At 36.7% G+C, this 22,385-nt stretch overlaps 1 protein-coding gene across 2 annotated transcripts in view; it reads left to right on the top strand.

Moving 5' to 3' along the window:
* bin3 (bridging integrator 3) overlaps window positions 1-22,385 on the top strand; it is a 73,986-nt gene that overhangs the window by 8,325 nt on the left and 43,276 nt on the right. The window contains exons 2-5 of one of the 2 annotated variants that reach the window (XM_067395442.1): window positions 6,766-6,814; window positions 9,551-9,591; window positions 15,922-15,983; window positions 18,361-18,497. In XM_067395442.1, the coding sequence (XP_067251543.1) occupies window positions 6,766-6,814; window positions 9,551-9,591; window positions 15,922-15,983; window positions 18,361-18,497 (289 nt within the window). The remainder of the gene's footprint in view (window positions 1-6,765; window positions 6,815-9,550; window positions 9,592-15,921; window positions 15,984-18,360; window positions 18,498-22,385) is intronic. The other variant, XM_067395443.1, reaches the window with a different exon arrangement.

Raw genomic sequence — 22,385 nt, 5'->3', positions numbered from 1 at the left:
AAAACTGAATCCAAAAATACTCCATCATGTGACCATTATCTCTTCAGACACCACCTGATGTCCATAGTTTCTACATCGAGTTTGGATGGTCAACACTGTAATTAACAGATTAAAATGGAAGGTTAATTACCACTCATTACTGTCTTGTTTTGATGTCCAAAAGACGCCATTGGTTGACATAATAAACTCAGTATTTAGCAACAGCAGCAGCATCCCTGTAATGATATCATGCACAAATTTGCAAACCAAAATGACATGATGCATCATGCCACACAGGATACTGTTGTGAACAGCATCTCCATAAATAATATTTCATATTCTGTCTCGTTATACCGCAGACAGGAAGTTCCTATAGTAAACCCCTGGTATTTTCCCATAATCCTTTAAATATGTCTGATGTCAGATTGTCTTTAATAGTTAATGATAAAAGTATATATTGAAAGAAATATTTGTAATCATTTTTATTTTTATTTTTTTTTACATTAAATGTATTATTGATTGTTTTTTATGAGTATTGACAAGCCTGGGCATTTTACTGTCCAGAAATGCACCTAAATCCACTACTTTATTGGCTTCAGAAGTGATAATGAGCATAAAGTGTGTTGATATTGCATTTAAAAAAAAAAAAAAAAAAAAAAAGTCTATGATTTGTTTTTTTCCTTAATGTTATGTGACCTCTTCAAGAGCATGGGATCGGATTGTACGGCCTAACCGCTTACTTAAATAAGCCTGTATGTAAAAATGGCCTTGTATGCGAAGAACCTTCGCTGCAGATTCCCACAGTACAAAATCATCCCACTGAATTTCTTCCTTCCTGTCAGAACCTTGACATCCTGTCAAACCTTGACATCCTGACTTATACAGCTCTGGTGTTAATGTGGTAATCTTTATTAGTAGAGTCTGAAGGAATAGTTCATCACCAAATAAAGAATCTGTCATCGTTTATTCACCCTGTTTTCCAGCTCATAAGACTGACTTCCATGAAACACAAAAGAAGTTCTCTTAGATACACTTCTTGTTTTCCATATGATGAAAGTAAATGATGACAGATGCTGTCAAGCTCAAAAAAAAAAAAAGTTAAAAAATGTACCATTAAAAACCCCATAAAACTGGCCCACATGACTCATGTGCTACACTGCCCAGCCAAAAAAAAGATTTTCGATTTTAATAGGCAAATACTTAAGAGTCATTGGATGAATCATTATAACAGTGATTATTATTTTATATTTTTAGCATTTTTTATGTTTGGCAACAATTCTTTTTAACCCTAAAAGATGGAGTGTGTAGCTTTTAATTTCTTAAACAACCATGTATTAAGATGTATCATGGTCATATTCCAGAATGACAATGTCAAGATTCATCAGGCTCAAATTGTGAAAGAATTGTTGGGAGGGAGCATGAAGAATAATTTTCACACATGAATTGGCACTGACCTTAACCTCAGTGTAAGTCTTTGGGATGTGCTGGAGAAGACTTTACAGAGTGCTCACCTCTTGTATTTGTTGAAGATCTTGACCAAAAAATGATGCACCTCTCGATGGAAATAAATTGACAATGCAAGAGGTGAGCATTCTGTAAAGTCTCCTCCAGCACATCCCAAAGACTTTCAAAGAAATTAAGGTCTGGACTCAGAAGTGCCAATTCATGTTTGAAAATGATTCTTCATGCTCTCTGAACCATTCTTTCATAATTTTAACCCTGGTGAATCTTGACATTGTCATCCTGAAATATGGTCGTGATGTGTCTTCCTACATGGTTGTGTAAGAAATAAAGCTACACACTCCATCTTTAAGGGTTAAAAGAACCATTGCCAAATATATAACATGCTAGACACATACTAATCACTGTAATAATGATCCTTTCATAGATTCTTAAGTATTTTCCTATTAAAATCCAAACAGTGACTTTTTTTTTGGCCGGGAAGTGTATATTCTAAATGTGTTAAAGTCATAGAATTGTTTTCTGTGTGAAACGGGCCCTAAAGTCGTTATTTACTAAAAATGTTCATGCAATAACTCGTGATACTCGATGATGTCATTGGGGGCGTTGATGTGAAATGTAGAAACTTGCCAGACAAGTCTTTAATGTTAATGAAGGAATTTTGCAAAGTGATTTTCCATACTGTGTTTCAATATCATTGCAACACTATGTACAAAATGAGCTTTTAGATGCAAATGTAAAGCTAATCATTTTGATTGTTGTGGTTGCAGGTTGTTTACACATTTAACTCGTTGCCATGAGAAATGATCTCGTTCCCTCAACATAGTATCTTGAGGCCATGACTTACATTGAGTGGCCACAACATAAGGATGTAAAAAACTGATCTTGTGGCCACGACTTACTACGTTCCCACGAGCTGATATGTCATGGCAATGTCAAAACTAAGTGAACCAAACACATCCCCTCCCGGTCACCGTAATATACTGTTTTTGTTTATATTTTGAATGAGATTTTTTATGTTTTGCTGTTGTAATTTTTATGTATATTTAGTATTTGTTCATTTTATTTTTTATTTTAGTTCATTAGTTGTATTTATTTTAGTACTTCAACTTATACTATTATTATTATTATTATTTTTTTTTTTTTTTTTTTTTTTACTTTTACTTCTTGATAACCCTGGTTTGTATACAAAGATTATTCACAAATGTGTGCATACGCACGGTTACAGAATGAGACCCAAAGAGCATCCATGGTGAATGAAAATCCCTCTTCTTTCAATGAAGAATGGATTTCCTCTGTCAAATCATTTAGGACATCTAGTTGAGCAATATTTACTGATGCGTGACTTGCTTGCGAAGATGAACTCACCTTTCTGACGACATGAAAGGAGAGAAAACAGGTCTTGATGTTGCAACTCACTACGTCATCACACAGATGAAACAATTGACTTCAGTCTGGCTTCTTACTTTCTCTTTTTTTGCTTGCCGAGCTCTGAGTGATGGCTGTTTATGTAATTTTGGCAGTAGTAAACTGTTTTTGGGGTGAGTCAGCGGTAGGACTTCAGGAAGTTCCGTGGGTGATGACTTGTAGTTTTCCATGATGATTTAGGCATAACAGCAGCATGACAAAAGGTGAACTTTGTGTTCCTTGGAACAGGGCTGTATCTTATCTTTAAAAAGTGATTTAAAACGTATTTACTTTTTTAGTGAGTAATAAATATTTGTACGCACATTTTTTTAAGGTTATATTTATTTTTAATTAGTGTACCATCAGAGGGAACACACACACACACACACACAAAATTATATAAATATATAATATGTGTATGTGTGTATGTTCCCTCTGATGGCACATTAAAAAGTGAGTACACCCCTCACGTTTTTGTAAATATTTTATTATATCTTTTCATGTGACAACACTGAAGAAATGACACTTTGCTACAATGTAAAGTAGTGAGTGTAAAGCTTGTATAACAGTGTAAATTTGCTGTCCCCTCAAAATAACTCAACACACAGCCATTAATGTCTAAATTTACAAAATATCTTCAGGGAACATGATCTTTACCTAATATCCTAATGATTTTTGGCAAAAAAGAAAAATCAATAATTTTGGCCCATACAATGTATTGTTGGCTATTGCTACAAATAAACCTGTGCGACTTATGACTAGTTTTGTGGTCCAGGGTCATATATAATAATATAATATAATATAATATAATATAATATAATATAATATAATATAATATAATATAATATAATATAATATAATATAATATAATATAATTAATATAATATATAATATACACTCAGCTGTGCCAATGTCATTTCTGTTCTCCACACCAAGTTCTCATACACACACACTTCCTCACACCCCTCTCTTTCCATCTCATTAGCTCACACACCTTAGCTTTGACGCAGCCGGCATCGCCGCGTTCCTGTCATCCCCAGCTGTCCATCAATCTTCTGGAGCCATACTTCTGTCACATCAATAATAGTTTGTGTAGATGTGTGCGTGAGAGAGGTGCCTGCTCTGGCAGCAGTGGGAAATGTGTTTTTTTTTTTCTCTCCAGGTCTACCCCAGCTCGCCTCAGGTGTAATTACTAAACAACGCATGTCACAGAGAAGGAGAGCGAACGGTTAATTGCTGCTTTTCACTTAAGGAAAGTTGTGAGAACAGTGGATGGGAATGTGATGCCACTGTGCCACATCTTTAGTACGTTAACAGGTTTGACAGGTTCAGTGGAGTGACAATTTAAAACCCACACAATGCACAGTATATGTGATCGTATCGGCATTGATCTTTTTTCTTTCTTTTTTTAATGATCGCCATAATATAAGGTTTAGGCCTGAGTGATATTGTGAATACTCCTAGTATATTCATGATTATTTTGCTGACCATGTAAAATTAAGCAATGTTGTGATTATTCAAATGCCTTTTATTTTGCAATTAAGTTTTTTTTTTTTTTTTTTTTTTAAAGATCATATTTGATTCAAAACTTTGACACTGTTCATTTCTATCATCACTCAAAAATGATCTCAAAAATCCCTTAACTTTTCTCATGTAAAGAAAAATGTCTTACTGTCCCCCAAACTTTTGAGTGATTTTGATTCTACAATACACACCTATCTTAAACATATCATTGTATCTGTTGTTACTAGCAAAGCATTGTGCTGTTAAGATGTGGTGAAAGAGTTTAGATGTGTAGTGTGAAAGATGAATTGAACATCAGGTTGGCAGTGGCTGGTCATGATAAAAGCTGAAGCTCTTGAATCTTCACATCTGTTTGCTGCATTAACGTTGGTCTAGGGCGATTCTTATTTCAGCAGAAACCTTATCCTCATGTCTTTGAAGTAGCATCCAAACGCAAATAAAGAGATTCATACTCTGTCCACATTAGTCATAGTCAATTATATAGGTCAGGATGATCTTTTACCTAGTTATCATCAGACTGACATTGATTGTAAAGCCCTAAATATCAATTGTCTCTAGTAAAGATTAGACCGGAAAAAATACTAGAAGAAGATAAGGATTGAGTTATGTTACAGACTGGACTGGATTGTCTAAGAAGTGAACATTATGACGTGTTTCATTAATCTGACACATTTCCTATTTGAAACAACTTTAGCTTTAGGCTTTTGATTTGAAATGAAAGAATTTGGTTGGAACTTTTGAAGGGACTTGATTTTAAGAGATTGTTTGTTTGCCATTTAACTTTAGAAAGCTATTAAGAAGCATTGCTTGATTCAGCATGTTTCTGACAACTTGCTCTGTTTAAGCTTGACAGTTAACAGCAGCGTAAAATAAGGTGGGAAAAAGTACGAGAATATTGGCATAAGTATCAAATTAAACAAAAAAACTTTTCAAAGTTATTTGAATGAGATTTTATCTGGAGACAAAACCAACCGTTGTGACCTAACTGAAGGACGACCTGTAGGCGTATCATTTTTTTTTTTTTTTTTTTTTTTTTTGCATTTGTTGAATTGTAGGAAAACCAGACCAAAGTTAACATACCTTTACACCCAGAGGGCTGGAGTGTCGTGTCAAGGTTAGGATCTCTTCAGGCCTGTTAAAAGTGACTTCCTGAAAAGTCTTGATTTGTTAGGACTGAAGTCATAGGCTTCTGACTTTCTTGAACCGAACACTTACTCTCCTAATACATTTTGAAAAGCCCAACACTTAAGGTGCGGTCATGCAAAATTTCATGGGCAAAAATAGGTTAATTGAATTTAAATTGATGATAGAGTAAGATTAGACATCCCAAAATAATAAAGACGATATTTCTTGCTATTGCTTTGTCCTCGCTAGTTGCACAGAAAAACAAATATTCAGCACAACCATTGTAGTCTGACTTGAGAATGAAAGATTCTTATGAGCTGATGCTTTTAAATGAGTCAAGACAAGAATCAGTCTCGAACTCTCAAGGTATTTGTTTGAATCAGTCTAATGACTGACAGACTGAATTGGTTGTGGTTCTCGACTTCATTGAACTGCAGATCTTTAGCTTTCATCAGCCCGAAATGAAAGCACAACTGATATCATGTTTTGTGTTATTCTTAAGACTTATGAAACTTAAATGACATTAAATTAAATGTTAAAGTTTAAAGAAATTCAGAATAGTTTGTCGGCATAAATAGTAGTCACACTGGAACTGGAGTGATTTCTGAGTATAAGCTCTCAATCCATGGAGAACTGTGAACTCACTGGTTCATGCCTGAAGGTGACCTGTGGTTGGTAGTTATTTGCTGTCATGTGTTGCATATGTGTGTTTGCCACTGATTCCACCATGGCACATGTGTGTGACTGCTTCTTGTGAACACCTGAGTCTGAGTGAATTCCTGTCTTCAGTAGCAGACATCAAGAAAGTGCATGTGTGTAAGATGTGCACATACAGTGACCCCCCCCCCCCTCCCCTCAGCAGACCACAGGAAGACTTGTGGCAGCGGCGACAGCCACTTCTAATTACACACATCCGCCTTTGATGGCTTCTGAGATGGATTTATGTGGCCCATATGAGAAGATTTGATTTGCCTCTGGGGTTTTCATAGTGAACCTCAAAATTCTCTTATGAAATACTATGACCATTAAATCAAACAGTTGACCAAAATGGGGGTTTTGTTTGTAGTCATCAAAATCAGCCTACTTTGAAAGTGTAAAAATGGACTGAGTAGAACTATGATGGAATTTAATAAATGAGTGCTTATATTATAAATACTAATTAAAATGAAATAAAATTCATGCGAGAAAATAAATGAAATGTATTCTTTATGCTAAGGTGAGTTTATAATATACATAATAAGTATGTGTTTCTGTTCCTCTGTTTCCTAGGATTCCATTCAAAATTGGACAACCAAGGAAACAGATTGTTTCTAAAACGGTAAGAAATAGTGTTCTTTTCCCCATTTTTAACTTTTTTTTTTTATTTTTTTATTTCTGTGCCACAACATTTATTTTGCATAATATTTACCACCTATAATTTGCAATTCATTTAAAATTTTAAAACAATTTTAAAACAGAATGGAATCATGTCAAAGGTTACTTTATTTCTTTAGATATTCTACTAACTATAAAAGTAACTTTGCAGCTACATTTCAACTAACATCGTGTCCTAACCAGACACAACGCATTGCTGTGACAAGCGATAAAAGGTATCTATACCACATTAATTCGAGTTTTTGTCCCAGCTAACTGTGATGCGACACACGATGATTGTATTTTAGAAACTGTTTCTATTTTTCTGCGACGGTGCGGCTAGAACAACAACACAGTATGAAAATGATAATCTCAGGTGCTGTTTATGTGCTTTATTTAATGTTAAAAGTGCCTAATGTGAGTTTGAATATCATTTTGTGTGTCTTTTATGGTCATACTGAATGGACAATTTACGTCAGATCTTCAAAATAAATTAAGTGGAACAAGAACATTACGTGTCAACTCATTGTGAACAGACAAGTGTATTCTATGACAAAGATTGTTTCAGTAACTCAGTATGTATTTTCAATAATGTTAAAGTCCCCCTGTGGTGAAAATCAAGTTTTTAATGTTGTTTATATGAAGTTCCGCTTTGAAGCAGGGGAGTCTCAAGAGAATATATCCTGGAATATATTTTTCTGTTGATATGAGAAATCAGATATATTTAGCAATATAGCAGGTTGAACATATTACGATGTTATGATGAACTATATGCCATTCTGAGGTGTTCAAAGCATTTCTCAGGATACTGATTTTTAGAAGGCAGACTGAGATGACGAACAGTAACATGGTTTGTGTAACATTAGCAACACATTATTAGCTGTTTGATAACTTAGTCAGGCAAAAGGCTAATCATATTAATTGCCTTTATGTGTCCGACGTTGTAAAAAGCAATACTATTGTGCAGCGTTTACCTCAGTAAGTTGACCGAGTGGATCTCTGAGCTCATGCGAGTGAGTGGAGACAGGGCTAATTAACATATTCATAGATCTGCGTATATTAAATGAAGCAAGGGTGTAGAGTTACATTCAGGCCATTTTAAGGCATTATTTTTTTTCACAGGAAAAATGTTTTAAATATATTATTGACTACAGGGGGACTTTAAAATGGTGTAATATTCATAAATTTGATTATGTACTTGTCCATTTTGTTGTGAGTGCCGGGAGTTTGCCGAGAGAGCCCACCCACATGGTCTTCTGATTGGCTGTAATTTTTGATTGACTTCAAAAACATCTCATAGTCGCATCTGGTGTGGACAGACAAACTGCTTGTCGCTGGAATCTTATCACAACATGTCTGGTTAGGATATAGTGTAACTCTCATTTGAGTATTAGTAGTAGACTATTAGGTTAGGGTTAGTATAGAATAAGTTGACATGTTACTTATAGTCAGTAGAATGTATAATGGGGTCCATTTAAAAAAAAATATAAATAAATAAAAAATAAAAGTTTAACGCAAGAGCGAATTGAATGTGCGAGGTGTCAGCTGCTTGCAGTTATTTTTAGCTGTTCAAAAGAGCTTATAAACTGGTATTCTTATCATATTATTTTAATGTATTGTTTCAGTTATAATCACAGATTTGTAGCGCAAATAGTTTTACCTTTTACTGCACTGTGTTATTCTTGAAGTTATTTACTGCTACAAATGAAACGGAAGTCTCGCACATTCACAGAAAAGAAAATAGTTTACTTCCACATTGTGAAATAAGGTGCTTTTAACTTCCGGAACCTGACTGTTGCACTTTAAAGTGTTTCTATAGACCAGAATATCATGCAGACTTGAGGGTGTGATCTTTTGACTTGGGTCGGTATACAAAACACTGTAGCATCACGACAACAAGTTTTCTCAGGCACGTGCCACTCACGTTGTCTTCCGCAAATGTAAATGTCTAGTTTTCTAGCCCATTTGACTCCAGCGCTGTGGTTAGAGTTTGAGTCATTGTTTGAGGAGATCAACTGTGAGTTCATAAGCGCTCCTCTGTTGTGGACACCGTACACAGTGGGCGTCCTGATCTCTTCCTCATTTTTGCAAGGTCAATCAACATCTTTTTTTTCTTCTTTTCCCCTCATCACCTCATTCCCTAACTCGCCTCCTTTCCTGCTACACCACACTTCCATGGTCACCCTTGAGTGGGCAGGCCACAGGCCTAAACGGGCTACCAACTGCCTGCCTTCCCGAATATTGTTTATTTACAGACTTTGCCCACCGAGCCACAGGACAGGAACCCCTACTGCTGCAATTATGGCATCATTAACCCCCTACACACAGCGGTAGGGTGGCATGGACACAAACTAATGTGGCAACAGAAGGGCACTGCAATAATTACAGGACCTCCTGCAACTGCTGATTTCCAAATGAAAGATTTAGCTTGTTCTGTTTTCTTAATCTTTTTTTATTTGATCTCGTTGGCGTTCTTCAAAGATCTCGCCTAATAGCTAAAAGGTCCCAAACTGATAACGTACATCTACTGGTTTTGCGTTCTTGTCTTACTTTTAGGTTCTGCAGCCCTGTAGATCCTGTTTTTGTGATTACACACCCAAGAGAGCAAAACTAGAGCAGTTTGCCCACACACTTCTTTAAAGAGATCTTTCTATCCATTCTTCTCGTTCCACTCTCATATCTCTCTACGTGTTCTCCACAGGTTGAAAGGGACTTTGAGCGGGAATATGAGAAGCTCCAAAAGTAAGTTGACATGTCCGGTGTCGTTGTTTTTATTTGCATTCGATGTGTTCTGTTTCCCACAGAGCTTTGAATGTTTCTGAGTATCATTAGCTAGCTTGAAATTGCCCAGAAAAAGGCTGCACTTAAAAGACGACAGCTAGCACTCAAATATATGTTTTCCCAACAAGAACAGACCAAAGTGGTACATCGATTTTAAAAATAGATCGACATTGGATCTGAAACCTTTTGATTTGATCAAAACCATGGCGCCAGTCTAGGTTTTCCAAAGGATTGCTACGTTGGTGACGAGACCCTGATGCATCATTTGTTTCTCCCCAATCATGACAGAAGATAAGTGACTCTTGTACATGACACAATGAAAGCATGGTTTTCAGCGCTGACTAAAATGCCTCCAACCTTAATCCATATGTATTTTCATGCATAGACCTGTATCTACAGCATATTTCCTGGCCTGTACACTTCAGGACTGTATAGACCATGTAATCCATGAGTTCTGATTAATGTGTAGGGGTAAATCACACAAAACCTCTCGAGGACATATCTAGGTCATATTTCATCCCAAAATTAACAAAAGAATTATATAATAAAGAAATTGAAGCCTATTTTAAGACTTTTTTTTTCTAAAAACGGTGGAAAATATTCTGAAATATTAATACATTTGTTTATATGATTTTAAATAAAAAATGACAAAAAAATTGCATTACAATATTTTGTAAGTAAAATGTCTGAAACATTATAGTAATCTGAATTTGAGTGTTTAATTCCAATTCAAATAATATCTATGTATAATTAATTTTATATATTTGGGGGGCAATGATATCTGGACATGTTTTTTGTAATATTCTCCCCAGTACGGAGCAATTTAGTAGTTTGAAGGAGCAAACTTTTTTCACAGCTTTGTTTTGCATGCTTATCATATCCTTTTTCTTGTTGAATCAGGTTGGAGGTCATCTGTATGTGCTTTCTAGCGCCTCACCTAACCCTGTCGCCTTAGTTTCGTTTGTGTAGGTGGAGTCTCAGTCAGTACAAAGAGTTAAAAAATCATATATCACTTATACACAAGCACTGGTGGTGTGGGCACGGACATGTAGGGGCCTGAACTCTTGTCTGAGAGGGCCGCTCCTTTGGTTTGATTGCTATCAGAATACCTCACATTACGCAACAACACACACCCAGAGAACGTGATGCCCGTTGTCTTCATGAAACTCTTTTGTGGTCTTCTTTTTGGGGGATGCACTTTCCAGAGCTCTACACTGTGACTGAACATTATTCGTTCATCAGGTTTAGTTTTAAAAATGAATATTCTTCTGTCAACATGTACTCACCCTCATGTCTTTCCAAAACTGTATGACCTTGTTTATTCTGTGGAACACAAAAGGAGCAATTTTGTAGATTGTTCTGGATGTTGTTTTCCATGCAATTACAATAAATGAAGACCAAAGATTTCAGGCTTCCAAAAATGGGAGAAGGGTCTGTCTGCATCCCGCAGTACTACAAACTAAGTTACGCCTTATCCAACTACAACAATTAACTCCTCTAACTACATTATGCCTCCAACTACAACAAGTTATGCCCCTCAACTACAAGTTACACACCTCCAACTACAAGTTTCGCCTCCTGCAGAGAAACAAGCGTCAATGTCATTGACTGAAACAATCTTTTTAAGTACTTTTATTTTGTTTTATGCATGAAATGTTTGTAAGGCTAACTTACATTTCTTTTGAATCTCATAATTACAGCTATTAGTAAAACATATAATATATTATACAGTCAAATACAGACCTATGGTAATTATAGATAAAAACCTACCCCCAACCCTAAACCTTGCCCTAACCCTACCCCTTCAATAAAAATATATATGTAATACAATTTGCATGCCATATCACTAGGTGGCAATAGTGAAGCTTAAAAAAAGCAAGGAAAATGAAGTAAAAAGAGTGGTGCTTGTGACGACATCAGCTATTCCAGAAGTAGGGGCTCACAGATGACATTCCCTATTTGACTAAACTTGTCACATAATTCGTAGGGCCGTGGTTTGTAGCGCTGCGGAACACTATTGGACACACCTGAAAAATGGCACTGTAATGGCAACATAAAAGCAGTAGCGGCCTTTGCTTTGTTTCGCACATTTCACTTGAAATGGGCCTCGCGACAGAAGGGCTCTCCGCTTGTGCTCAAATAAGAGCCCCACCCCTGGCCATCACGCCGTGCAAAAATGTTCGTGTATAAGTTCTTTTTCATATTTAGGCAATACCACATGAGCAAGAGTGTTGTTTTCCTGAATATCAGACATGATTGTAAATGTGATATTGATTTTATACAAAAGTTAAATTAACAGAAAGTTAATATTAGGTAACTTACATTTTAGACTATTTTAAACAGAGCAAAAACAGACTATTTCACCATCAAAAATAGTTCCAAACGAATCCACAGTAGAGCCGTCTCCAAACAACACAGTGATATGTTTCATTATTGAATGAACATTTTTGAACAAATCAATCTAATGATTGACTCTACGACTCAAAGAGTCGGTGACTGCATCCAAAATCGCATATTTCCGAAAAACAGTAAGTGACAAAAGAAGTATGTCCGAATTCACAGTACTCATAAGAGAGTGGGCAAAAGGTACCCGGATAACAGACTACTTCTGGTGAGCTTCTGAAGTGTGCAAACAATGGCCATTTTACTGTCCCATGTGGCCACTGGAGAGGATTTTTGAATGAAAGTTATGCGACACAACTGACGCTGGTAGGTCACGTGATACTGACAGCATAGTTAATGTAGTATGTCCGGTTAACATTCATACTACACACATTCATATTATATAGAACGTAGTTTTTTAGCAGTCACAAAGTAATTACTTATTAGTACCTACTCAAGGGAGTATGTGATTTCAGGTGCATCCTTCCATTTGCTTTGTCCCTGAATGAATGAATGAATCAGCCGTTTTGAACTAATCACTTGAATGAATGATGCAATGACTCACTTGTTAAGATGGTGATTTGCCGCCACCCACTGATGGTTTTAATTCCATATTTAAAAGTAGAATTTCATTTTTTGAAGAATTTCACTTTTCTTTATTTATATCGTGCGCCTGTAAAGACTGTCCATCTCCACACTTTCATTACACGACTTTAAGGACAAACTTGTCAGAGTTCCAACTGTTTTTTTTTTTTTTGGTTTTTTTTGCAGTGGGCCCTTGAATTTCAAAGGCCGCCCTGCATAGTTCCTAATAGTTTCGAAGCCATATTATGTGTTCTTTATGTTGTTAACTGCAGTCATATCACTGAGTTCAAACTAATTCATTGATTCATATGGATTAATTTTTCTGTGTCTTTATTAATTTGTTGGAGTGTCCAAATTTTGGGTAGATGGACTCGATGGGCAAAAATCTGTCAGATTTTATAAAAAAATGTTAATTTGTCTTTCGAAGTCTTATGGGTTTGGCATGACATGAGGCTGAGTAAACAATGATAAGAGACTTTAGTTTTAGGTTAACTATTCTTAGGTTAAAAATATCCTGGTTTGAGCCTAGTAATATCCTTTACTATAATAAAATGAGTCGCTCATCTTCTTTATTAACATCTTGCTGCACATTTTGGTATAAAAATTCACACTTTGTGCCAGTAGGACTTGCATGTAGTCGTTGCATTATCCTTTCTCCTCCTTCTACCCCCCGCATTCATTCGTCAGAATGTGGGGGTTTGGTGCTAATGTGTTGGCTTGTAACCTGCGCTTACTCTAAATGCCTTTCACATGTTAGAACGAGGCGTGCTGGTAACATGTTCGCATGACAGCCGTCTGGAGCAGCTGGGCCAATGCTACTCTATTAGCACCTACTGTAATGGCCCCTTTATCTCGTCTTGTTAAGTCTTTCCATTTCTTGCCAGTTAACTATGATTCCTGCCTCCTCCTCCTCTTTATCTCTTCAATTGTTTTTTTCCCTTTTTTTCTGCATCCTAATATAAAGGTGATATACTTTTCCACAATCTTTTTGTCCACCTTCATTTTCTATGTACAGCCAAAAAAAAAAAAAAAAACTATTTCAGAAACGTTTTCCTTAATTGCTATAATAAGTGCAGTGTGAGGTGCCTCAGGGGAGTCCCCCAGTCCGTGTCTAATTTTCCACCTAATTGATTATAATGAACAGCTCCCCCATCACCGCCGCAAACACACACTCATGTGAGCACGAGTCGACTGCAATAGTGCGGTAATTGCAGTTGTTAACACCCCCAGCGGGTGTGAATGGATCAACACTGTGAAAGACCCTGTGAATGATCTCTTCTGCCTCTCAGGAAATGTTACTGTTGTACAGAAATATGAATGGATACTCGCAGATGAGCGCATTAAAATAGATCAGGTTGTTTTATCTCTGATTTTACGTATGATATGAGCATTCAATACTGTAATATCATGTACACTTGAGGGTGGACTTTTTTGACTCAGGCCGCTTATCAAACATCAGAACACCTTAGCAAATGCAAAGCAATGCCCTAGCAAACTCCTTAAATTTGTTACACCCTAGTTTTGTACAGGCAAGCACAACTCATTATAAATAAATATACGTGGGTGTGTGTGGGTGTATTTGTGGGTGTGTATGTATATAACGTGTTTTTGTATATATCTGTGTCCTGTACCAGTCAAAAGTTTGGAAACCATTACTATTTGTGATATATATTTTTTTAAAGTCACTTCTACTCATCAAGGCTGGACCTCTGTTTTTTTGTCTTTTTTATACATATATATGTGTGTGTGTGTGTGTCTGTGGGGGGCAAGGATTCTTTATTTTTTTGTACCTGCATCAGCAAATTATTCACTGAAATTTTAAACAAAAAGATCTAAGTTTGCTTGTTGTTTATTTACTCATTTATTTAACAATTCACTTAGGCCTAATTTTATTATCACGAGAAATGACGTGGCAGATATGTGAAGCAGTGTCCATCATTTTGCGACCAGCTGGTGATAAAGAAAAATGCCACGTTGCAATATTGAAATTTTGATATTGAAATAGCTTCGACTCTCAGCACAGCCAAATTTTTATGACCGTGGACAGTGCGCGTGTGCATGCGCCGAACGCGTCTTTCCACGCTCTTGGGCAAATGAGTAGAAAGACTTGCGTGCTCAACTGTGCGCGAGACGGAAGGAAACGTGGGAAATGAACTATATCCGGGCCTTAACCGCTCCAAATTGCTTGCATTTATTGCATTGGCTTGTTATGAGAGTTTCCAGCTGCTAGCGTACTTTTTCAATTGATTTCAATGGGAACGCCGCGTTTTTTAAACGCAGAAAGCGTAACGAGGCGCTGAGCGTCTTTTTCACGCTCAAGCGCTGAGAGCTGGGCGTTTTTTACTGGTCGCCTCGAGTTGAAGAATGTTCAACCTTGAGGAAAACGCTGCGCTCATCACTGTCACTTTTTAGCCAGCCGTCCAATCAGAGTGGAGGAGGGGTGCGACAAATACAGATATGACTATTTCCAGACCAAAGAAGTGTCTGGAAATAAAACGAAATATTCTGGCACCTTTGATTTGGTGGGCCAGCCATCAATCTGGGTGGGCCAGTGCCGCCCTGGCCCTTCTGTAGCCTCGCCACTGATTTAACACATCCTTGCAGAATAAAAGTATTTATTTATTTTTTAAAAAAAGACAAAAATTACTGACCCCAAACTTTTGAACGGTAGAATATTTGTTTTAAATAAATGCTGCTCTTTATATTTTTTTGTAACTTTTTATTCATCAAAGAATCATAGTAATTACAGGTTATTTTAAAAAAAGCAGCATAACTGTTTCCAACATTGATTATAAATCAGCATATTAGAATGATTTCTGAAGGATCATGTGACACTGAAGACTGGAGTAATGATGCTGAAAATTCAGCTTTGCATCATAGAAATAAATTGTTTTTAAAGTATATTAAAGTAGAAAACCATTATTTTGAATTGTAATAATATTTCACAATATTAGTTTTCTTTTCTGTATTTTTGATCAAATAAATTCAGTCTTGATGAGCAGAAGAGTTTGACCAGTACTATATATGTGTGTAAATAAATATATATATATACACACACACACACACACACACACACACACACACACACACACACACACACACACACACACACACACACACACACACACACACACACACACACACACACACACACACACACACACGTTTTTGTGAATTGTGGGGACATTCCATAGGCGTAATGGTTTTTATAACTGTATTTTCTAAAACCCCCCCCACCCCCCCACACACACACTGTTACTTGTAACCAGTTTAATGGGTATATAATATTATTGTTTTTTTTTTTTTTTTTTTTTTTTTTTATAGGTTGGAAGAACAGACAAAGAAGCTGCATAAAGACATGAAGAAAAGCACAGAGGCTGATTTAGGTTTGCAATTATTCCCTCTCCTCATTGTTAATGTTGACTCTTATCTAAATATAACTCCTCTCCACTGTCATATCATTGTTTTTACTGGTCATAAAGAAAGGAAACCTTATACCATTGTGTACATTTGTAAAGTCAACATAAGCTTGCAACAATAGACTCACATTGAACCGTCACCTATTTCACAGAAATTGACAGAAATTTGTAGAAAATTCAGTGAAAATTTAATTAAAAATCTTAAAAGATTTATTACAGATCCAGGTTTACCTGGTTTTATCACAGTTAAGTTGTCATGGCAATGAAACATTACACAGAGAAGACTCTCATACAGACTTGTGTAATGTTTAAGACCTGTAGCTATACTTTGGAAACAATTTGAGTGTTTTTCTGAATGAATCAGGCATGCATTTATGCCTGAAACATTCTCTGGAATGTGCCAACATATTTTATAATGAATATGTAAATGTCAAGAGGTGAATGGAATTTTTCACAGAATTCTATTAACTCAGTTTTCTGTGGAATTCCAACTCCGTGCAGGCCTGACTATGACGAGTAACCGCATTTTGCTGAATGTCAATCAGATGGAAATGAAGCGTGAGGACCATTTTCTCTTTAAATTTTTGTGCTATAAAGGAAACAAATCTGTCAGTCCTGTCACAGTGAGTAACGAGCCGCACATGTAGCCAAGATAACGCTGCACTGAGCTGCACTTGCTTCATCGGTCCTTCGCCACATGGAGGCACATCAACGGTGTTTGTGCAGGTTACATATCAACATAGACATTTTGTCTATAAATTAACAAAAGGTCAAACGTCTTCAGCTCGCAAGTATATCGAAATGCCTTCCATGCTATCGGCAGGTCAGAAATCTTTCGAATTCGTAAGATGCCAGGCAAAACACCTGCAAAAGAACAAAGATTTCCAGCACCGCTTCACAACTTTGTTCCGTGCAGGTTGGAAGGGGTCGTTAGAGAGTTGACGGAGATGATGAATATTCACTAAAGAGCTCTGATCGTGTAGTGATGCCTCAATAGTGCCAACGCCAATTACAGTCCGTCGCCTTCCTTGCCAGAGCTGCTTAAAGTCAGAATGCTGATCAGATGAGCACGTCAGCGTCAATCCAGATCAGACGCACACGAGGCAGGAAGCCAGATAAAACATCCACCCCTCTACACCCCACAGCCCAAACACAGGAAAGACTTGATTTACTTGAGCTAATTGGGGCAAAGTCAAGAAAGAAGGGGAAAGTTTCTTAATTTCGGTCCCTCTGTGATGAATATGGATGTCTTCCATTTTAAATTTGAGAAATATGATGCACATTCATTTTGTACATTTTTAAAATAATAATAATAATAATAATAATGGCAATAATAATGATGATGATAATAATACTAATAATGATATTAAATATTAATATATTAATAAATAATAATAATTAATAATAGGCTACAGCATCCCTGAATCCAACGACAATAATAGTAGTAATAATAATATTAATATCATCTAGTCCCATTTTGCCATATGTTTGAATGTTTAAAACCACTAAGCACTCTTAAAGGATTAATTCACTTTAAAATGAAAATTACCCCAAGTCTTTCTTCTTTCTGATGAACACAATCGGAGTTATATTAAGAAATATCCTGACGCATCCAAGATTTATAATAGCAGTAAACGGGGGCAACGAGTTTGAAGCTCAAGAAAGTGCATCCATCCATCATAAACGTACTCCACACAGCTCCAGGTGGTTAATAAAGGCCTTCTGAAGCGTTTGTGTAAGAAAAATATCTATATTTAACAAGTTATAAAGTAAGATATATAGCTTCCGCCAGACCGCCTTCCATACTCAACTTGGGAAGAAAGTGTCGTGAAAATGCTAAGGCTACCATATTCAGCTTACGAAAAAAGCTTAACTGACGTGTCAGTTTTTTTCCATAAGTTGAATATGGAAGGTGGTTTGGCTGAATTTTTAGAAGGCCTTTATTAATCCCTGGAGCCGTGTGCAGTACGTTTATGATGGATGGATGCATTTTCTTGAGCTTCATACTCGTAGCCCTCGTTCACTGTCATTATAAAGCTTGGATGTGTCAGGATATTTATTATTATAACTCCAATTGTGTTCATCAGAAAGAAGAAAGTCATGTACACCTAGGATGGCTTGAGGGTGAGTAAATCTTGGGGTAATTTTCATTTTAAAGTGAACTAATCCTTTCCACCTTCGCAGATAGTGACTACTGATCGTTTCAAACCAATACGCATTATTCTGGTGGTGCATTACAAGGTCCTGCAGATGGAAAACAATTGACTGTTCAAACATTTTTCTGTTGTTGTGGCCATTCCTTTGTTTTTAGGATAAATGATAATAGGTTTTGTTTGTTTTCCAGCCATGTCTAAAGCAGCAGTGAAGATCTCAGGGGACTTGTTGAGTAATCCGTTGTGTGAGCAGGATCAGGCTTTCCTTGAATCCATGAATGCTCTGGATACAGCCATGAAAAGAATGGATGCGTTCAATCAGGAGAAGGTGAGATTTAGTTGTAAAAGACAATGTTTCCCATTGCATAAAAACTAGGAATGTCCTGGTAAAGTATATACATTTATATATTGGTACATTGGTAGATGTAAACATCTGCTAAAATGGTAGAGCTTGTAAACGGACTGTTTAGTCAATTATGAATATGGGACTACTGATATAAACTTCTTGCATTTTATATGTACAATAAGCAGAATAATTGCAAAAAAAAAAAAAAAAGATATATGAATATATGATTAGAAAGCATGAAGCTCGCGATATCAGAATACCAGTCTGTCAGTCAAGTCCGAAGCAAGCCGCAACCCATAGCAACGTGTTGTAACAACAGCGTCTCAGACAGTCTGATGGCTGATAAAAATAAACAGTAAATAAATTACTTTTGAGTAGTTACTACGTGACAGTTGACGTAAAATAAAAGATCAGGCTTAGGCTAGCCGATACAATTGGTTAAAAATAAAAATGATAAAATCTGCACTGATAACAATCCTTGAGATTGGCTCGGGACATCCCTAATAAAAATATATCTTCCTCTATTGAATTTTTACATTTAAATTATAAATGTTGAATTATAAATGTTTACTATATGTTCTCATTCCCATTGATTGGCTTGCACATGACCCAAGGATTAAGGAACCAAACTCTGCAGGGTCTAATCAACCATGCCTGTATCAGAAATCACCCACTATACCCTTGCACTATTTGAGGGGACAGCCATTTGTCGTGGCCTCTGAAACCACAGTGGACATTGAGTGCACTCATTCAATCCCACAGTGCACCTCAGTAATGAGTGTACAGGCAATGTACACTCAAAAGAAAGAAAAAACCCATTCATTGTTCTAATGAATTTCCACATCTCGCTAGGAGATGGCGTCCGCAGAATGTCCAAATACATTCACTGAGATACAACCAATGACCATTTATGTGCACTCAGTGTTTTTATTTATTTATTTATTTTGTTTATATTGTGTTGGCCAATATGTCTTAGGCTTATACTGACACCTAGTTCTGTGAATGCAACATCACACACACATTTTCAGTTACTGATACAATTGTATCAGTATTTGCAGTCAGCCATGATACGTTTATTCCATGAACACAAGTGTCCAATACCAAGTAATATTCAGCTGATCTCAAAACGTATACTGTGAGGCGACCCGCTCCATGTAAAATATGTAAGTTAACATTTTCCTTAAGTACTGTTAATTTCTTTAGGGCTAAAACTTTTTAATGAGGAAAAAGTTACTTTTTTCCATCTTTAAATATCATATGCTCCGCCTCCACTTCGACCAGAAGTATTTGGGCTTTGTAAGCTGCCTCTTATTAGGCAGTGATACTCATTTGCATAACAAGCTAGTGAATGTGAGACATGTTTATGTTTTAAGCATATATTGCCACCACTAGATCTGGCTTACTCACCTCTAGGCCCACACAGAATCTGTACACTTTTTATCTTTCCATATTTCTGTACTAATTGTGGGGGGGAAATCAGTGGAATTCTGCAGAATGGATTTCACTGTTTGTGTGTACTGCACTGAAAGTACTGCACTTGTATTGGTAGCTAAAAGCTAACATTTACATTCCCTCAACTAGGGATGTGCCCAAAACCTAAATCTAAATTCGGAAAGGCACAGAAAATGAGTAACACATTCTATGGAGCTCCTAAAGGGACATGTTTAGGCTTGCTGCGGTACTCAGTTACATTACAGTGTCATTGACAAATATCATATCTTGTCAAATGTGTGGTCAGTACCGCTGCTCCCTATACACAGAGTAGCTTACACATAATCACGAATTGGAAAGTGAAAGTAAAAAGCGACCGTGCATTCAAAAGCTATTTCAATACCCCACATATTCATCTCTGATGCCCACATATTATATACAATATACTTACCAAACAGTATAATTTAGCGTTTTTTTCCATCACCATGTCCCTTTAGGGGCTCTGTAGAATCTGTCACTTCCTTTCCGAACATAGTGTTCGCAAGAGTCTTGCTTAGCCTTTTCCCAAGTCTTATCAAAAGTCATCCCAATCGTCTGTGTACTCCTTCGCCATGGTTTTTTTTTTGTTTCTTCAGTTATTTTTGCAATCGAAAACTCCCTAAACTGCCGCGCTCCATATCTCTCCATTCAAATCCTCCTACCACCTGCTCTCCCTGAAAGCGGCTGCCATTTGCTGACGGAAGGTGCAAAATGACCATAATAACCCATATATTGCCAAAAAGCCCATGTTGTCTATTGTCTGTAGTAATTTGAATTATTACTCAAATGGTTCAAGAGTTTCGGTAACTGGAATACAGCTTGGTTGGATGTGTCGCTGGTGACACAACCGGTTTTAACGGGTTAACTGTTTCATTTATTGAATATATCTTTTGTTAACTATTCATTTGTGTGTGTTTATGTGTGTACCTATAACTTGTATACTGTGAATGTATATAACGAAGAATGGCATTCTGTGTTTGTAAACCATTCACCATTTAGGAGATGCGTTTATTCAAAGAATCTGACAGTACATTTAAGAACATCTATGGTAAAGTGTCATTTGTTTAAGGGGACAGTGGTGATGACTCAAGCATTTTATGGGTTTAAACATATAACCTTCTGTTATCCATCCAAATGATTACCGACTATTTCACACCACCCTCAAGAGTTTGTTTTAAACTTGACCCAAAGTTTACCGCAGCACTCATGGCGTGAGAAGCTTAAAAACAACAAGACTAGAACAATGAGTCTTAAAGGCCCACTGAAGAGTGTTGGAACGTGCAGCATTATTCAGTGTGTTGATGTCATTTCAACTGAAACAGGAAGACAGGGCGATATATTGAACAGCCCCGCCTCGCCCCTTTTTTTAAATAGCCAATAGCATTTTATGTTTGTTATAGCTCGGCCAGAGCTGTTAGACTCTGTAAAACCTCAGTTTCCTTCTAATCTCTAACCGTTTCTCCTCCTAATGTCCTTTATATCGCTTTAATATACAGCATTCTGCAGAAATCAAATGAGTCCGATATCTTTTGTGGTCTGTGCCGACTTGCGCATATGATCCACTCTGTGCTTTCGTGTCTCTGGACCGGAGCAGACTGCTCACATTGCGGCAGTTCATGTGACACTGACACAACGTGAAAACGGACTTCGTTCGCGTCAAAGGAAAGCATATTTACACTGTCTGAATCGTTCCCTATTCTCTAGTGCACTATGTGACATTCACCATGTAGAAACTAGTAAATGTGTGAACAAGTGACTGATTTCAGCTGCAGCTTCAGCATCTGTAAGAGTGTAGGAGGAGGTGGGACTTCAGATTCTAGAGAGCATTTGATCGGACCGAAGATTTGATGAGAAGCTGAAGTGCAATGTGATGTCATGAAAATCCGTGATCCATTTTAGCGGAAGTGAGAGACTGTAAATTTTGAATGCTTGTATCTCCTAAATGTGAATTTTGTCATTGTTTTGGAACACACCAGCTTATTCATAACCTTAATGCTAACATATTCATACTAAAAGCTAAAAAACTTAAATTTTGATTTCAGGTGCAGTCACATTTGCTGTTGTTCATTTTGCATTAGGGATAATGATTTCCCTATGCAGATTTAGCAATGGGTTTGCAAAGTTGTCCGCGTGAATTTGCTGTGTTGACTAAAGAAATGTACTTTATTTGAAAGTGAATTTGGTCTGAGCTGCGCTTCATACTTCATACCCCCCCAATTACTGTTTTTGTTTGTCTTCCCAATAGCCATCCATATGACTATACAAAGCACAGTTGGCTACTATTTATTTATAACTTTAGCTCTGTTTTGTACATCTCAAAAATGAACCATCGACCGACTTAATTTCTGCCTTGCAACACCTTCTAACCCATGTATATTTTCTACTTTTGGCCGAGAAAAA

Source organism: Chanodichthys erythropterus, chromosome 9, assembly GCF_024489055.1.
Source record: "Chanodichthys erythropterus isolate Z2021 chromosome 9, ASM2448905v1, whole genome shotgun sequence".
NCBI classification, from domain to species: Eukaryota; Metazoa; Chordata; class Actinopteri; order Cypriniformes; family Xenocyprididae; genus Chanodichthys; species Chanodichthys erythropterus.
Note: the sequence above shows the minus strand (reverse complement) of the source record. Positions and strands in the feature narration are given on the sequence as shown.